This window comes from Bombina bombina, chromosome 12 (genome assembly GCF_027579735.1).
Source record: "Bombina bombina isolate aBomBom1 chromosome 12, aBomBom1.pri, whole genome shotgun sequence".
In the NCBI taxonomy this organism is placed as follows: Eukaryota; Metazoa; Chordata; class Amphibia; order Anura; family Bombinatoridae; genus Bombina; species Bombina bombina.
The window spans coordinates 120,826,483-120,843,823 of NC_069510.1; the positions used below are offsets into that span (position 1 = coordinate 120,826,483).

Below are 17,341 nucleotides of genomic sequence, written 5' to 3' on the forward strand. Positions count from 1 at the left end.
ATTAAGGGAGTGACATCACATGTAAGTACTGGTAGGAATTGTGTTTTGAAATGGTGACATCTACCTTGTTTTTCTAGGGATGCAGATGAGACCAAAGAGTGGATTGAAGAGAAGAATCAAGCTTTGAATACAGACAGCTATGGGCATGACCTAGCTAGTGTTCAGGCGCTACAGCGCAAGCATGAAGGATTTGAGAGAGATCTTGCTGCTTTGGGAGATAAGGTCAGGAGAACTTAATTTGCTTACAGGTGACTGTCTGTAGCAATTTTCTTTACTAAATTCAACCTCAACTTTATCAGGTGAATTCTCTGGGAGAGACTGCGGAGCGCCTCATTCAGTCCCATCCAGAATCCGCTGATGACATCCAAGAAAAGTGTACAGAGCTTAATCAGGCTTGGAACAGCCTTGGCAAACGGGCAGATCAGCGCAAAGAGAAGCTTGGAGACTCGCACGACTTGCAGCGATTCCTTAGTGACTTCAGGTTAGTAGTGGTACAAAATTATAAGGATATCCATGTAATTAGTGGGGGAAGATACATAAGGTGTTAATCTGTCACCTGCAAGGATGACAGCAGCTAATGGATAGTAAAGGTGTGATGGGGCAATCAATAGAACTAGATGTACAAAGGGCTTTTTGTGAACGCTTAGGCTAGAATAATGAGGCCTTACAGTGCTCTGTTTTCCCTGCTTTTTTGAAAGTATTTAATATTTGCTTTATTTAAATGCTGTATCATACAGGGATCTCATGTCCTGGATCAATGGAATCCGTGGATTGGTATCTTCTGATGAACTGGCTAAGGATGTGACTGGAGCGGAGGCGCTGCTGGAAAGACACCAGGTTAGACTTTGGCTTTGGCTCCTGATTTGATGTACTTTTGAGTTAGAGTATTGTAATACTAAAATCTTTGTGTCCTTAGGAACACCGCACAGAGATTGACGCCAGATCTGGTACCTTTCAAGCCTTTGAGCAGTTTGGCCAGCAGCTGTTGGCTCGTGGTCACTATGCCAGTCCTGAGATCAAAGAGAAGCTGGACATCTTAGACCAGGAACGTGCAAGCTTGGAAAAGGCCTGGGTCCAGCGCAGGATGATGCTAGATCAGTGCTTGGAGCTCCAGGTATTGCAGCAAAACGTGTCAAAATGGTTTTATGATCTTCGCTGTAATCCTCCTCTCACTTGTCTGGTTTTATAGCTTTTTAATAGAGACTGTGAGCAAGCAGAGAATTGGATGGCAGCCCGTGAAGCTTTCCTGAACAGCGAGGACAAAGGCGATTCTCTGGACAGTGTGGAGGCGCTCATTAAAAAGCATGAAGACTTTGACAAGGCCATTAATGTCCAGGTAAGAACTTAAACTAGTGGCAGAAAACTGTATACCAAGAAAGCTGAGTATTTACATCTTCAAATTTCACAACAAAGCAGGACTTTTTCTGTAAATGGAAGGTAGTGGCCATATATTGTATTAGTTTGTAAAACTGAAACACTATGGGCCCAGGCAATAGCTGTCCTAAAGACTGATGATGATGAACTACTATTGCAGGAAAAACATTTGAAAATGTTAAGGGGGGCACAAGTGATTTAAAGTTATTTTTTATGTATCGTTTACCACCATAACTAAAGAACTAGCTGTAAATGTGCATATAAACATTTACAGCTTCCATTTTTATGTTGGTGCAGAGTAATCCAATGACTTAACCATTGAGAAGCACCTGCAGTATGTTTATCTTTAGCACAAGTAGCAGTGTCTGCTTCAGTACTGATATTTACCCTCTTCATGCTGGATTTAATGTATGTTAGGAAGAGAAGATTGCAGCTTTGCAGACCTTTGGTGACCAGTTGATAAATGCCGATCACTACGCTAAGGGAGACATTGCTGCCCGTCGCAACGAGGTCCTGGACAGGTGAGCTTTTGGGTTGTTGTTGTTGCTGGAGTTTCCATTCTTATTTGTGCAGTCAGGTAACAGTTCTTCTGCTGCAGGTGGCGTCGTTTGAAAGCTCAGATGATCGAAAAGAGATCCAAACTTGGTGAATCTCAGACACTGCAGCAGTTCAGCAGAGATGTGGATGAAATCGAAGCCTGGATCAGTGAGAAGCTGCAGACTGCAAGTGACGAGTCCTACAAGGACCCCACAAACATCCAGGTGTGTACCACAAAAGTAATTTCAAAATAATAGGCACTAACTGTTATTAAAGTGATGGTAAATCCTAGTGTTTGTGAAATGCTAGGATTTACCATTGGAACAAATAAAGGGGACTTTCAGTTATGACGTATAAAATAATTCCTGCTGAAAGCTCCTTTATTTGATGGAAGCATTCGCCGCACTGAGCATCTCAGGCACCCCACGGCAGAACGCTATTTTGCTGTGAGGTGACCTTTCCACCTCTTAGCCAATAGCCGTGCGGGCCAGCTGGCGCCAAGCAGTAGTAAGCTAGGGTTGTCCCCCTCCCTGCTTAACACTTTAAAGACATGGACATACCCTGCACGTCACATCCTTAAAGGTTTATCAGCTCTGTAATAGTGTGGGTCTCGCTGAAAGTGGTAACCTGCTATTACTAGATGCCTCGTTCAGGAGTCATTCAGCAATGGCTCAGTCTCGCTATCTAAACCTTTAGTGTACTTCTGGGGTTAAGGGGTTGATGCTAAAATTCATAGTTTGCTTTAAATAACGTACTCCCTGCTAATGAGTCACACACGGCCAGAAACAGGCTGTGTACTGTTGTAAGACTAGGTATAAAATGTACACACAGACAGAAACAGACTGTGTACCGTTTTAAGACTACGTATAAAACTTACACACAGGCAGAAACAGGCTGTGTACCGTTGCAAGAATAGATCTAAAACTTACACACAGGCAGAAACAGGCTGTGTACCCTAAGACTAGGTATAAAATGTACACACAGGCAGAAACAGGCTGTGTATCGTTGTAAGACTAGGTATAAAGCTTACACACAGACAGAAACAGGCTGTGTACTGTTGTAAGACTAGGTATAAAGCTTACACACAGACAGAAACAGGCTGTGTACTGTTGTAAGACTAGGTATAAAACTTACACACAGGCAGAAACAGGCTGTGTACCGTAAGACTAGGTATAAAACTTACACACAGACAGAAACAGGCTGTGTACCGTAAGACTAGGTATAAAACTTACACACAGGCAGAAACAGGCTGTGTACCGTAAGACTAGGTATAAAACTTACACACGGGCAGAAACAGGCTGTGTACTGTTGTAAGACTAGGTATAAAACTTACACACAGGCAGAAACAGGCTGTGTACCGTTGTAAGACTAGGTATAAAACTTACACACAGGCAGAAACAGGCTGTGTACCGTTGTAAGACTAGGTATAAAACTTACACACGGGCAGAAACAGGCTGTGTACTGTTGTAAGACTAGGTATAAAACTTACACACAGGCAGAAACAGTCTGTGTACTGTTGTAAGACTAGGTATAAAATGTACACACAGGCAGAAACAGGCTGTGTACTGTTGTAAGACTAGGTATAAAACTTACACACAGGCAGAAACAGGCTGTGTACTGTTGTAAGACTAGGTATAAAGCTTACACACAGGCAGAAACAGGCTGTGTACTGTTGTAAGACTAGGTATAAAGCTTACACACAGACAGAAACAGGCTGTGTACTGTTGTAAGACTAGGTATAAAACTTACACACAGACAGAAACAGGCTGTGTACTGTTGTAAGACTAGGTATAAAACTTACACACAGACAGAAACAGGCTGTGTACTGTTGTAAGACTAGGTATAAAACTTACACACAGACAGAAACAGGCTGTGTACTGTTGTAAGACTAGGTATAAAGCTTACACACAGACAGAAACAGGCTGTGTACTGTTGTAAGACTAGGTATAAAACTTACACACAGACAGAAACAGGCTGTGTACTGTTGTAAGACTAGGTATAAAACTTACACACGGGCAGAAACAGGCTGTGTACTGTTGTAAGACTAGGTATAAAACTTACACACGGGCAGAAACAGGCTGTGTACTGTTGTAAGACTAGGTATAAAGCTTACACACAGACAGAAACAGGCTGTGTACTGTTGTAAGACTAGGTATAAAACTTACACACAGACAGAAACAGGCTGTGTACTGTTGTAAGACTAGGTATAAAATGTACACACAGGCAGAAACAGGCTGTGTACCGTAAGACTAGGTATAAAGCTTACACACAGACAGAAACAGGCTGTGTACTGTTGTAAGACTAGGTATAAAACTTACACACGGGCAGAAACAGGCTGTGTACTGTTGTAAGACTAGGTATAAAACTTACACACGGGCAGAAACAGGCTGTGTACAGTTGTAAGACTAGGTATAAAATTTACAGGAAAAGGGGACAACATACTGAAAGTATTCGTTGTTTATACATAATAAACCATATTCTATTACAATCTCATATTAATCCAATAATAAAGCTACATACACACACTTAGTGTAATAATAAACTAATGTGTTAGAGCACAAGTGTTTGGTGTATTGATTTAATCCCCACAAAGGGGCTGAACACAATCTGCCCCTTTACAATTGCTGTGTTGTCCTCCATGAGCTTTAAGCACTATGCGCAGAGGTTTAGGGGGGAATATGTTATCAGTAAAGACAATACTTATGGTGTGTGTGCGCACGCGTGCCTTGTCTCAGTGATTTAATGAACTTGTGTGTGTATACTGTTTCATGTAAACTGAAGTGTGGTACGGGTTGTACTCAATGCCTTCTCTTAATCTATTTTATAGCTTTCGAAATTGCTGGTAAGTGGTCAAAAAATATATATCTGTTATCACAAGTGGTTTGTTGTTTTTTTCCATCCTTTGGCCTTTCCATCCTTGTTGTTTTTGTTTTCTTTCCTTGTAGACCATTAGTTCTTGGCTACTACAGGCTTTGTTTTGTTGCGGTTGTTATCCGTGGACTTTGTTTTAGTCATTGAGGCTACGTGTTCTGCATGATGATGTTTAGATCACTAAACGTTAGTTCTTTATGTCCCTCGGTTTGCTTGCTGATACAAGTTGTAATGCACATTCATCATATTCTATCACTCCTCAAGCAGAAAAGGACGTAAAGATGGCTTTAATGATTTAATTTGATTCTTTGTGTTTTATGGATACACTACTACACTATTTCAAGTCCTTTAAAATTTAATACACTGGGCTTTGAAATGTGGTGTATATTTGAAACAACAAAATTTAAAAAGGGGGTGGTAAGGCCATTTTAATAGTTAATGGCTACCATAAACCATTATTCATATTACCAAGTCATGGTTTGTGGTAGCCTACATGAGAAATCTTCATGCAGAAAACGTGTTCCGTGCTAGCTCGGGCTCTGTGGAATGTTGTCTGTGTAGTCATGTTAATGTTGTGTTGATATATCAGTCCAGTACACTGACACACTGGGCCCCTTTATGTTACTGTAGCTAAATAATGTCACCCCAGGGCCATCACTTTGTGAGAGGTTAACCAATACTTACCTTGACCCTACACAATGGAATTTTCTGACGATTGGGTCCTCTGACTTCTCTTATGTGCTGTCCTGCAGAGCAAACATCAGAAACACCAAGCATTTGAGGCTGAGCTTCACGCCAATGCTGACCGTATTCGTGGCGTCATAGACATGGGCAACTCTCTTATTGAACGGGGGGCCTGCGCCGGCAGTGAAGATGCTGTCAAGGTGAGTAGGCGTGTATTTACGACCAGGTATGATGAGCAGGGTACATGACACATATATTAGCAAATAAAGTCCACTTCAGAGCGATGACTCCCTTCCACCTCTGAGTTCAACTTGGCCAATAATATGCGGCTACACGCATATGCCACTCTAGATTGCCTTGCTGGCTTTTTCCAGCTCAAAAAATGGAAGTGTTTTTCTGCTTTAGAACAGACTTTAACTATTTAGTATTATCGGTTATTTGTAGAGCGCCAACAGATTCCGCAGCATTTAGCCCTTTTGGTGAGGGTTAAACACATAGAGGCATGTGACTAGTGTCACTGTAAAAGCACACTAACGCACTAATGACGTCCCTTTAAAACTCCTCAATGTCAGTGCTTTGGGGGGGTAGAAACATTCATGAATTTATTAAAGGGATATGAAACCTCATTTTTTTTCTTTCATGAGTCAGACTTCTATTATCAAAAAAAATTGTTCTCTTGGTATAATTTGTTAAAAAGCAGGGGAGTAAGCTCAGGAGCGTGCACGTGTCTGGCAGCAGTTCTGCAGGAATGTTATTCATGTGCTGCAGCACTATTTTGTCTCCAATAAAGACTATGGGAACAAGCTGTTTTGAGAATATAAGTAAATTGTATGGTCTGTCTGAGTCACCAATGTCAGGATTTATGTCCCCATATAATTGTGACAGAGAGGAACAATATGCTATTAAATAGCTGTCTACATGTTTAATTACTACAGAAAAAAAGGTTAGTGTTAACATTAAATACATAAATAGACGAGATTAGCGTTACAATAAAATATTATGTATCTCAGATAGTAACAAAGAGACCCTGAGCAAAGGTCTTTGCCCCACTGTTGTGTTCTTTTTATTCACAGCAGATTTCTCCATCTTCCTCTCTTATATGTTCAAAAAAGCAAATCTTTTTTTGTTTGTGCACTGCGCCTCTCTCCATTACACCTATTTGTGCCTCTCCCCCCATTACACCTATTTGTGCCTCTCCCCCCATTACACCTATTTGTGCCTCTTCCCCCCATTACACCTATTTGTGCCTCTTCCCCCCATTACACCTATTTGTGCCTCTTCCCCCCATTACACCTATTTGTGCCTCTTCCCCCCATTACACCTATTTGTGCCTCTCCCCCCATTACACCTATTTGTGCCTCTCCCCCCATTACACCTATTTGTGCCTCTCCCCCCATTACACCTATTTGTGCCTCTCCCCCCATTACACCTATTTGTGCCTCTCCCCCCATTACACCTATTTGTGCCTCTCCCCCCATTACACCTATTTGTGCCTCTCCCCCCATTACACCTATTTGTGCCTCTTCCCCCCATTACACCTATTTGTGCCTCTCCCCCCATTACACCTATTTGTGCCTCTCCCCCCATTACACCTATTTGTGCCTCTTCCCCCCATTACACCTATTTGTGCCTCTCCCCCCATTACACCTATTTGTGCCTCTCCCCCCATTACACCTATTTGTGCCTCTCCCCCCATTACACCTATTTGTGCCTCTCCCCCCATTACACCTATTTGTGCCTCTCCCCCCATTACACCTATTTGTGCCTCTTCCCCCCATTACACCTATTTGTGCCTCTTCCCCCCATTACACCTATTTGTGCCTCTCCCCCCATTACACCTATTTGTGCCTCTCCCCCCATTACACCTATTTGTGCCTCTCCCCCCATTACACCTATTTGTGCCTCTCCCCCCATTACACCTATTTGTGCCTCTCCCCCCATTACACCTATTTGTGCCTCTCCCCCCATTACACCTATTTGTGCCTCTCCCCCCATTACACCTATTTGTGCCTCTCCCCCCATTACACCTATTTGTGCCTCTCCCCCCATTACACCTATTTGTGCCTCTCCCCCCATTACACCTAGTTGTGCCTCTCCCCCCATTACACCTAGTTGTGCGCCTCTCTTCCCATTAGTAACAGATGATATGTAGCACTGTCACGCTACAGGTATATTCAGTTATACTTAGCACTGTCACGCTACAGGTATATCCAGTTATACTTAGTACTGTCACGCTACAGGTATATCCAGTTATACTTAGTACTGTCACGCTACAGGTATATTCAGTTATACTTAGTACTGTCACGCTACAGGTATATTCAGTTATACTTAGTACTGTCACGCTACAGGTATATTCAGTTATACTTAGTACTGTCACGCTACAGGTATATTCAGTTATACTTAGTACTGTCACGCTACAGGTATATTCAGTTATACTTAGTACTGTCACGCTACAGGTATATTCAGTTATACTTAGTACTGTCACGCTACAGGTATATTCAGTTATACTTAGTACTGTCACGCTACAGGTATATTCAGTTATACTTAGTACTGTCACGCTACAGGTATATTCAGTTATACTTAGTACTGTCACGCTACAGGTATATTCAGTTATACTTAGTACTGTCACGCTACAGGTATATTCAGTTATACTTAGTACTGTCACGCTACAGGTATATTCAGTTATACTTAGTACTGTCACGCTACAGGTATATTCAGTTATACTTAGTACTGTCACGCTACAGGTATATTCAGTTATACTTAGTACTGTCACGCTACAGGTATATTCAGTTATACTTAGTACTGTCACGCTACAGGTATATTCAGTTATACTTAGTACTGTCACGCTACAGGTATATTCAGTTATACTTAGCACTGTCACGCTACAGGTATATCCAGTTATACTTAGCACTGTCACGCTACAGGTATATCCAGTTATACTTAGCACTGTCACGCTACAGGTATATTCAGTTATACTTAGTACTGTCACGCTACAGGTATATTCAGTTATACTTAGTACTGTCACGCTACAGGTATATTCAGTTATACTTAGTACTGTCACGCTACAGGTATATTCAGTTATACTTAGTACTGTCACGCTACAGGTATATTCAGTTATACTTAGTACTGTCACGCTACAGGTATATTCAGTTATACTTAGTACTGTCACGCTACAGGTATATTCAGTTATACTTAGTACTGTCACGCTACAGGTATATTCAGTTATACTTAGTACTGTCACGCTACAGGTATATTCAGTTATACTTAGTACTGTCACACTACAGGTATATTCAGTTATACTTAGTACTGTCACACTACAGGTATATTCAGTTATACTTAGTACTGTCACACTACAGGTATATTCAGTTATACTTAGTACTGTCACACTACAGGTATATTCAGTCATACTTAGTACTGTCACACTACAGGTATATTCAGTTATACTTAGTACTGTCACACTACAGGTATATTCAGTTATACTTACTACTGTCACACTACAGGTATATTCAGTCATACTTAGTACCAGATTATGTGTAGTACTGTTACACTACAGGTATATTCAGTCACTTGGGTGACACCCCTGTGTTCCTTGTCTGTCCCACAGATCCGTCTTGCAGCATTGGCTGACCAGTGGCAGTTCCTTGTGCAGAAATCGGCAGAAAAAAGCCAAAAACTGAAGGAAGCCAACAAACAGCAGAACTTCAACACTGGAATAAAAGACTTTGATTTCTGGCTGTCTGAGGTAAGAAACATTGCAATGATCTTAACTAGAGATGTGCAGCCATGAAAAGAAATTGGTTCAGCCAAATTAGTTTCCCCAAATATTCGTTGGCTGCACAGAATACTGAAAATTATTAGCTTTTTTTTTCCTTTAATGTAATGAGAAAGCTCACCTGTAGCTTTATACTTCCCTTTAGCGTGCCGGAGAGCCGCTCTAACCTGGTCCTGTTCAGAGCTCTAGCTGCTCCCATTATTGTGCATCCCTGAGCAGCTAGAGTAAGGATCAGGCCTCCTCGTTATTGTACATCCCTGAGCAGCTAGAGTAAGGATCAGGCCTCCTCGTTATTGTACATCCCTGAGCAGCTAGAGTAAGGATCAGGCCTCCTCGTTATTGTGCATCCCTGAGCAGCTAGAGTAAGGATCAGGCCTCCTCGTTATTGTGCATCCCTGAGCAGCTAGAGTAAGGATCAGGCCTCCTCGTTATTGTACATCCCTGAGCAGCTAGAGTAAGGATCAGGCCTCCTCATTAATTGTACATCCCTGAGCAGCTAGAGTAAGGATCAGGCCTCCTCGTTATTGTACATCCCTGAGCAGCTAGAGTAAGGATCAGGCCTCCTCATTAATTGTACATCCCTGAGCAGCTTGAGTAAGGATCAGGCCTCCTCGTTAATTGTACATCCCTGAGCAGCTAGAGTAAGGATCAGGCCTCCTCGTTATTGTACATCCCTGAGCAGCTAGAGTAAGGATCAGGCCTCCTCGTTATTGTACATCCCTGAGCAGCTAGAGTAAGGATCAGGCCTCCTCGTTATTGTACATCCCTGAGCAGCTAGAGTAAGGATCAGGCCTCCTCGTTATTGTACATCCCTGAGCAGCTAGAGTAAGGATCAGGCCTCCTCGTTATTGTACATCCCTGAGCAGCTAGAGTAAGGATCAGGCCTCCTCGTTATTGTACATCCCTGAGCAGCTAGAGTAAGGATCAGGCCTCCTCGTTATTGTACATCCCTGAGCAGCTAGAGTAAGGATCAGGCCTCCTCGTTATTGTGCATCCCTGAGCAGCTAGAGTAAGGATCAGGCCTCCTCGTTATTGTGCATCCCTGAGCAGCTAGAGTAAGGATCAGGCCTCCTCGTTATTGTACATCCCTGAGCAGCTAGAGTAAGGATCAGGCCTCCTCATTAATTGTACATCCCTGAGCAGCTAGAGTAAGGATCAGGCCTCCTCGTTATTGTACATCCCTGAGCAGCTAGAGTAAGGATCAGGCCTCCTCATTAATTGTACATCCCTGAGCAGCTTGAGTAAGGATCAGGCCTCCTCGTTAATTGTACATCCCTGAGCAGCTAGAGTAAGGATCAGGCCTCCTCGTTATTGTACATCCCTGAGCAGCTAGAGTAAGGATCAGGCCTCCTCGTTATTGTACATCCCTGAGCAGCTAGAGTAAGGATCAGGCCTCCTCGTTATTGTACATCCCTGAGCAGCTAGAGTAAGGATCAGGCCTCCTCGTTATTGTACATCCCTGAGCAGCTAGAGTAAGGATCAGGCCTCCTCGTTATTGTACATCCCTGAGCAGCTAGAGTAAGGATCAGGCCTCCTCGTTATTGTACATCCCTGAGCAGCTAGAGTAAGGATCTGGTCTTTTATATAACATCTTGTGAAGCTTCTGCTCCCTTTAGTTTAGTCTATGTATCATGGGCAGTTATGTTGGCTTCATGTTTTTGGCAGCTGTTAGACTTGAGGCTACTAATTTCTACCTAACAGTAGGAGCTTCATTTTTTTTTTTTTTTTTTTTTTTCAAGCTTTAATTATCTCTTTTGTTAATAGGTGGAGGCTTTACTGGCATCTGAGGATTATGGGAAAGATCTGGCATCTGTGAACAACTTGCTGAAGAAACACCAGCTTCTGGAGGCGGATATATCTGCCCATGAAGTGAGTTGGGGTAGAGGAGGTTTTGATTTGCTTAAATACATTTTTTTTTTTTTAGTTGAAGATTGAGATAAGGCATACATAAGATAAAAAGCAATACGACACAGTATTAATGGAATACAGGTATCATATGGCATGGAATTTTTAGACATACATCGCATATTCCTATAAAAGAGGTACAAAGATATAGTGTATAAGCTAAATGCCTGATGTTTAATTTACCTCCAAGTTGGCACATGAAGCCACTTTTGGACCTTGTCAGTATTTATTTAAGATATAGGAGGTAATTTCCAATTATTGAGACGGCTTTTGGATCTCACATGACAAGCCTCATTTTATATTTTAATAAAGATTATAGTGATCTTATAGAGTTTGTACAGCTGTCAACATTATTAATGATACTGCTTATACCTAGTGATCAGATTAAGATATTAAGCTTCAAGTGGCGTTTACCTTTGAGCAATTCAGGCAACATTAAAATCTGCAGTAAAGATACTTAAAGCTGTAAAAACTATCATGACCACAGGGATCTAAATGCATTTTATATAGATAATATAGTATTGAGTCTATGAATAGTGTTGGACACAATTAGAATTAAAAAAAGCTTGAGTAGAGGGAGCGCCTGGAGCAGTTTTGGGAGTGTAACCTTCAGATGTATTGAAAAGTTTAGGCAAGTAAGTTATGCAACAAAAATGATATGTTTAGCAGATATAAGGGGCAAATTGGAAGCTACTCCTAGTAGGTTAGATCTCAGAGTATTAGATATTCATATAGATCAATATTTGTTACGCAGATAGATAAGTTTGCCTGTCTAATGCTTAACAATAACTATGTAAACAACTTGACAAAGGTTAAGAGTATTATGTAGACCTATGTCCGACTATGGAGGTCCTAACAAATATAAACTCATTGAGAATTAGTCTTATGAGTCACAGTTTGAGATTTTAGCTTGGAGGTTTGCGATCTACTGCGGTACCCTTTATAAAATGAAATTAAGCAGAAAATAGCCTGCCGTCTCTGGCGCTGGCGGCAAAACCATCTCACACCACATTTATGGTACCTTTTACATGATGGTACAGCAGGGGATATTAAGTGAGCCATCATCAATTCCTGACATAGTAATTACTATTCGTATAAACAAATAAGAGAAAGAGGACCTATGATTATCAGCATGTAAAATTTGTTAATGTCTTAGTAGTTTTCACCTATACAATTCTGTTATTAACATATAGATAGATTAAATAACAACTGTTTCCTTAATAGCAGTCATTAGCCCCTTAGAGCTTCATTATGGGCGTTAAGGAAAGAGAAAACAAAATCTGTTCTGATAGTTATAACTCTGTGAAAGCAGTGTCTCTTAATTATCTGGAGTGTATGGATAATTCAAGGGGCTGAATCCCTTTTCTTAACCAACTCCGGTGTGGCTGTACTCACTGCGTCCTGAAAAGGGTCCTTGCATGTTGTTTCCCTGTGGCGCAGCTCTGTAGAAGATAGTGTACGGTATGTAGCTGACTGCCCTGTGTTCCCTTTAGCAAGCGTCTCTGAGACGGTGTGGGGTTAACCGCGATTAGTTGTCTTGCAACTTCTAAGGTAAAATGTGGTTCCCCTGTAACATACCCTTGTGCGGAGTTATTGCGGGTTGCTTGTAAGCATCTGTTTTCAGCCCATGCTCTGGATTCTTACAACCGTTGGTGTCCCACATCGAGTTGCTTGCCTCCCTTGTGATGGTCAGAGTCCCGCTCTGGAGTAAATCAATACCATGCTCCAACCCACATGGGGTAGCATCAACTGTCTTTCTCTGTTCCTTTCCCAGGGCATTAAGATTCAGTGGATCAATGGCAATTTGCAGGGTTTCCGTAAAGGAAATCTGATAAGTGTATAACAAAGCCCTTATTTCTTCTAGCGGGTAATAAGCAGACTCCATACCAATCGTAAGTCAGACAGATGGTGAGAGTATTCAGCAATAATTGCTGCGTAACGACAAGGCCCGAAGGGCACCTCTCCGGGGGGTTGAAATAGAGACTGCAACCTTATATATTGTACTGGGCTCTGATGCCAGGAGCTATTTCCTTAATATTAGGCTCATCAGGCGCAGGTTATTTAGCAGGCCTTAGATCAAGCTGTGTAGTACCAAGATGAGTCCGCTAAGGTATCATGTCATGCAAAAAAAGTTAAAATACTGGAGCAGCATGCAGATATGCGACTAGTCATGGCCGCTGCCCGTTAGTTCCCCCCCCGTTAAATAAATTTTAAGCACAGGATTTTATGACTAGTATTTACTAGAGTCCATTAAATGCATGAAAATCATTTTTGGTCAGTAGTTAGTCACATTCAAGCAGAGAATCACTGTTGCATAATCTGGTATAAAAGTAATTTCTTCCTTTTCCACAGGACCGTCTAAAAGATCTCAATGGACAGGCGGACAGCTTGATGACCAGCAGCGCCTTTGACACATCCCAGGTGAAGGACAAGAGAGATGCCATCAATGATCGTTTCCAGCGTATCAAAAGTATGGCTGCTGCTCGTAGAGGGAGGCTAAATGAATCCCACCGCCTGCACCAGTTTTTCAGGGACCTAGATGATGAGGAATCCTGGATAAAGTATGCGGGACGGGGCAGGCACCAAGCAATTTAGGGTATCCTTTTTAAGTATCACTGTGACATAAATGTTTGACCATTCGTTCCTGTGCTTCCCAGGGAGAAGAAGCTTCTGGTTGGTTCTGATGATTATGGTCGGGATTTGACCGGTGTACAGAATCTGAGAAAGAAGCACAAGAGGCTTGAAGCTGAGCTGGCTGCTCATGAACCAGCCATCCAGGTGAGTACCAAGGAACTGCAGTGAGCCCATTTCTCAACAAATCCCTAACTCTGCTTAATTTACACATTTGTTTTTGCTTGGAACCCATTCAGTCTGTGTCTATTATACAAAGCAAAAAGACTTTGTAAGCAAGTTAATCTTATTTTCATATGGTGATGTTCCAAACATTAAATAACATCCAAGCCAAAGTGACCAAGTTATATTAAAGCAGTTTCATGTTTGTAAGAAGAGGCCAATATGCCCAGGACTTGTTGTTCATCTAACTGATGTTCTTGTTTGGTGACACAGGGCGTGCTAGACACTGGTAAGAAGCTGGCAGATGATAACACTTTAGGAAAAGATGAGATTCAGCAGCGCCTGGAGCAGTTTATGGAGCACTGGAAGGAACTTAAACAGCAAGCCGCGGCTCGGTGAGGACATGAATGTGCCGTATATAGCTGCCCATCTTTTACTTTGTAACCCGTTTAAAAATAATTACAGCCACATGGGTCAGAGTAAATAGTTTGGAATTATAAACTAGATATACAATGTATCCCAGGCTTTCTGATGTGCACTTGTGTTTCAAGACTGAACATATATTTCTATATGGAAAGCCAGTAGACTTAACCTATTTAGGGTAGACCACTTGTTTTTTCCCCCTAACGTTTTAAGGTGCAAGTATAATTTATATACTAAATATTCAATTGTCAGCAGTCAGTGAGTCCCTATCCATATATTACTGAATTGACTTTGCCTGCCTTGTGTTCCTGCAGGGGCCAGAGGCTAGAGGAATCCCTGGAGTACCAACAGTTTGTAGCCAATGTTGAGGAGGAAGAAGCTTGGATTAATGAGAAGATGACGCTTGTTGCCAGCGAAGATTATGGAGACACTTTGGCTGCCATTCAGGTAAGCATACTGAACACGGCATACACAATGTGACCAAATAACAGTAAGGAAGGGCGTGAGTCATATTTTTATTGTAGCTTTGCTTGCTGAGTTTGGACTTTCATAATGTCATTTAAAAGAGAATGTTGATTTAGCTCATTAGCTTATTCTGTATTCATTTTTAGGGGCTGCTGAAGAAGCACGAGGCATTTGAAACCGATTTCACAGTGCACAAGGATAGAGTTCATGATGTATGTGCTAATGGAGAAGACCTTATCCAGAAGGTGAATGGCCTAGCTCTCCATTTTCCATCTCTGGTTTAGATTGGAAGTTTTCTCTACAATACAGATTTTCTTTATTTTATAGAACAATCACCATGTGGAAAATATTAGTGCGAAGATGAAGGGTCTGAGAGGGAAGGTGGCTGAGCTTGAGAAGGCGGCAGCTCAACGCAAAGCTAAACTGGATGAGAATTCAGCTTTCCTGCAGTTTAACTGGAAAGCGGACGTGGTGGAATCCTGGATTGGTGAGTTGTTAGTTTTGGTGGGTTTATTTTTTATGATCACGATCACTTGACATGATCACTTTCTCAGCTACTACCTTGTTAAGCTCACTACAGCATAATTCTTTATTGAGTACTAAATTACTGTTTGATTATTAGGTGAGAAAGAAAATAGCCTGAAGACGGATGATTATGGTAGAGACTTATCGTCTGTGCAGACTCTTCTCACTAAGCAGGTGAGTGACAGTGGATTAGTGTGGATGTTTGCCGTAATCCTCGAGCACCAGATGCATTGTGTTTCTGTTCCGTGTTTCAGGAGACATTTGACGCTGGGCTTCAGGCTTTCCAACAAGAGGGCATCACTAACATCACTGCACTGAAAGACCAGCTGCTCGCTGCTAAACATGTGCAGTCTAGAGCAATCGAGTCCCGCCATGCCTCTCTCATGAAGCGCTGGAACCAGCTGCTTGATAACTCTGCTGCACGCAAGAAGAAACTGCTGGAGGCTCAAGAGCACTACAGGAAGGTGAGAACAAATTTGAGTAGTTTTACCATTTTCTAATGTGCCTTCCCATTATCGGAGCTTACAGGTTTTATTGCATCATTGTAGATACAAAATCTAGTGCGTCTGCCATACACAAATTGGATCATATGCATACTGAGTCTCTTCTCCTTCAGGTTGAGGACTTGTTCCTGACATTTGCCAAGAAAGCCTCTGCCTTCAACAGTTGGTTTGAAAATGCTGAGGAGGATCTGACTGATCCTGTGCGCTGTAACTCCTTGGAGGAAATTAAGGCTCTGCGAGAGGCACATGATGCATTCCGTAATTCACTTAGCTCGGCACAGACCGACTTTAACCAACTGGCAGAACTGGACCGACAAATCAAGGGTTATCGCGTGGCCTCTAACCCCTACACCTGGTTCACAATGGAGGCCCTGGAAGAGACTTGGCGCAACTTGCAAAAGATCATAAAGGTAAGATCTCTTGGAGCCTACAGATCAGGGTCCTTTCTTTACATTCCTGTGGTGACGTTACTTGGGATTACAATTAAGCCCACGCCAAGCTATATTTGCTACTACACAACTTTGTTTTCCACTCAGGAAAGAGAGCTTGAATTGCAGAAGGAACAGAGGAGGCAGGAAGAAAATGATAAACTGCGTCAGGAGTTTGCCCAGCACGCTAATGCTTTCCATCAGTGGATACAAGAGACCAGGTAAATATCTCATTCCTTATGTGTATTCTGCCCCGTATCAATCTAGCGCTATCCTTAGTGATTTCATTGTACATTCTTGTGTATTTGTCCTGAATTGTAAAACTGATGCTAGTCTTTTTTTTTGTTTTTTCTCCCTCTGCTGCTATCTTCGTTTGCCCCTGTTTTTAGGACCTACCTTCTGGACGGGTTAGTATCCGCACATTTCCCAATGCTGTCTTGTGTATGACTGGGTTGTTGTCTGATCTCCATCATCTGCTTACAACAAATCCCAATATTGAGAATATGAACTATTAGACAACTATACACCATTTCTATCAACTTTTCTCTTGTTCGGATGAAACGTTTGGTCATGAGCAGCCGACAAATTGATACGTCCCTATAAGTGTTACCAGCCCACGCTGATTTTGGAAAGGTCAATGATCAAGTAAAATGTGCCAGAAGTACTTTTATTGGGTCTGGCATTTGGGATTTGTTAAGCCCCGCCTTATTAAAAAAAATTCTCCAGAATTGCTGATAGATGTATTTAGTGTTTCCTTCCTATGTTGGCTTGTTTTGTGCGTGACTTATTCACGATTGGGTCTCTTCTTTTTAAATAGCATAGCCTATCGCAGAGTGATACATGTGTATCAGTATGAAGTTGGGGATGATCTATCTGGAAGGTTTTTTCCTCTTTATTTCTCTTTTCCACTGGTTTTCTGTGGCACTGTGATGCTTTTTTTTTAACTAACGCTCACTGCCGTCTCCCAGAGCACAGGGCTACTTACTTTATCATTAAGCATGTACATTCTTTGCCTCCAATTCCATGATGCCCATGACATTCAAACGCACTGTACAAGCAGA

The 17,341-nt window shown here is 42.0% G+C and overlaps 1 protein-coding gene across 6 annotated transcripts in view; it reads left to right on the top strand.

Moving 5' to 3' along the window:
* The window catches only part of SPTAN1 (spectrin alpha, non-erythrocytic 1), a 101,731-nt gene that overhangs the window by 81,409 nt on the left and 2,981 nt on the right, over positions 1-17,341 (top strand). For 2 of the 6 annotated variants that reach the window (XM_053696103.1, XM_053696105.1), the window contains 22 exons: positions 78-222; positions 300-481; positions 738-837; positions 917-1,114; positions 1,190-1,336; positions 1,792-1,895; positions 1,973-2,135; positions 4,739-4,753; positions 5,535-5,666; positions 9,071-9,208; positions 11,003-11,107; positions 13,496-13,704; positions 13,801-13,921; positions 14,210-14,331; positions 14,674-14,806; positions 14,971-15,069; positions 15,152-15,311; positions 15,447-15,523; positions 15,604-15,813; positions 15,966-16,262; positions 16,389-16,501; positions 16,670-16,687. In XM_053696103.1, the coding sequence (XP_053552078.1) occupies positions 78-222; positions 300-481; positions 738-837; positions 917-1,114; positions 1,190-1,336; positions 1,792-1,895; positions 1,973-2,135; positions 4,739-4,753; positions 5,535-5,666; positions 9,071-9,208; positions 11,003-11,107; positions 13,496-13,704; positions 13,801-13,921; positions 14,210-14,331; positions 14,674-14,806; positions 14,971-15,069; positions 15,152-15,311; positions 15,447-15,523; positions 15,604-15,813; positions 15,966-16,262; positions 16,389-16,501; positions 16,670-16,687 (2,988 nt within the window). Of the gene's footprint in view, positions 1-77; positions 223-299; positions 482-737; positions 838-916; positions 1,115-1,189; positions 1,337-1,791; positions 1,896-1,972; positions 2,136-4,738; positions 4,754-5,534; positions 5,667-9,070; positions 9,209-11,002; positions 11,108-13,495; positions 13,705-13,800; positions 13,922-14,209; positions 14,332-14,673; positions 14,807-14,970; positions 15,070-15,151; positions 15,312-15,446; positions 15,524-15,603; positions 15,814-15,965; positions 16,502-16,669; positions 16,688-17,341 lie in introns of all 6 variants that reach the window. The other 4 variants (XM_053696102.1, XM_053696101.1, XM_053696104.1 and 1 more) reach the window with 2 other exon arrangements.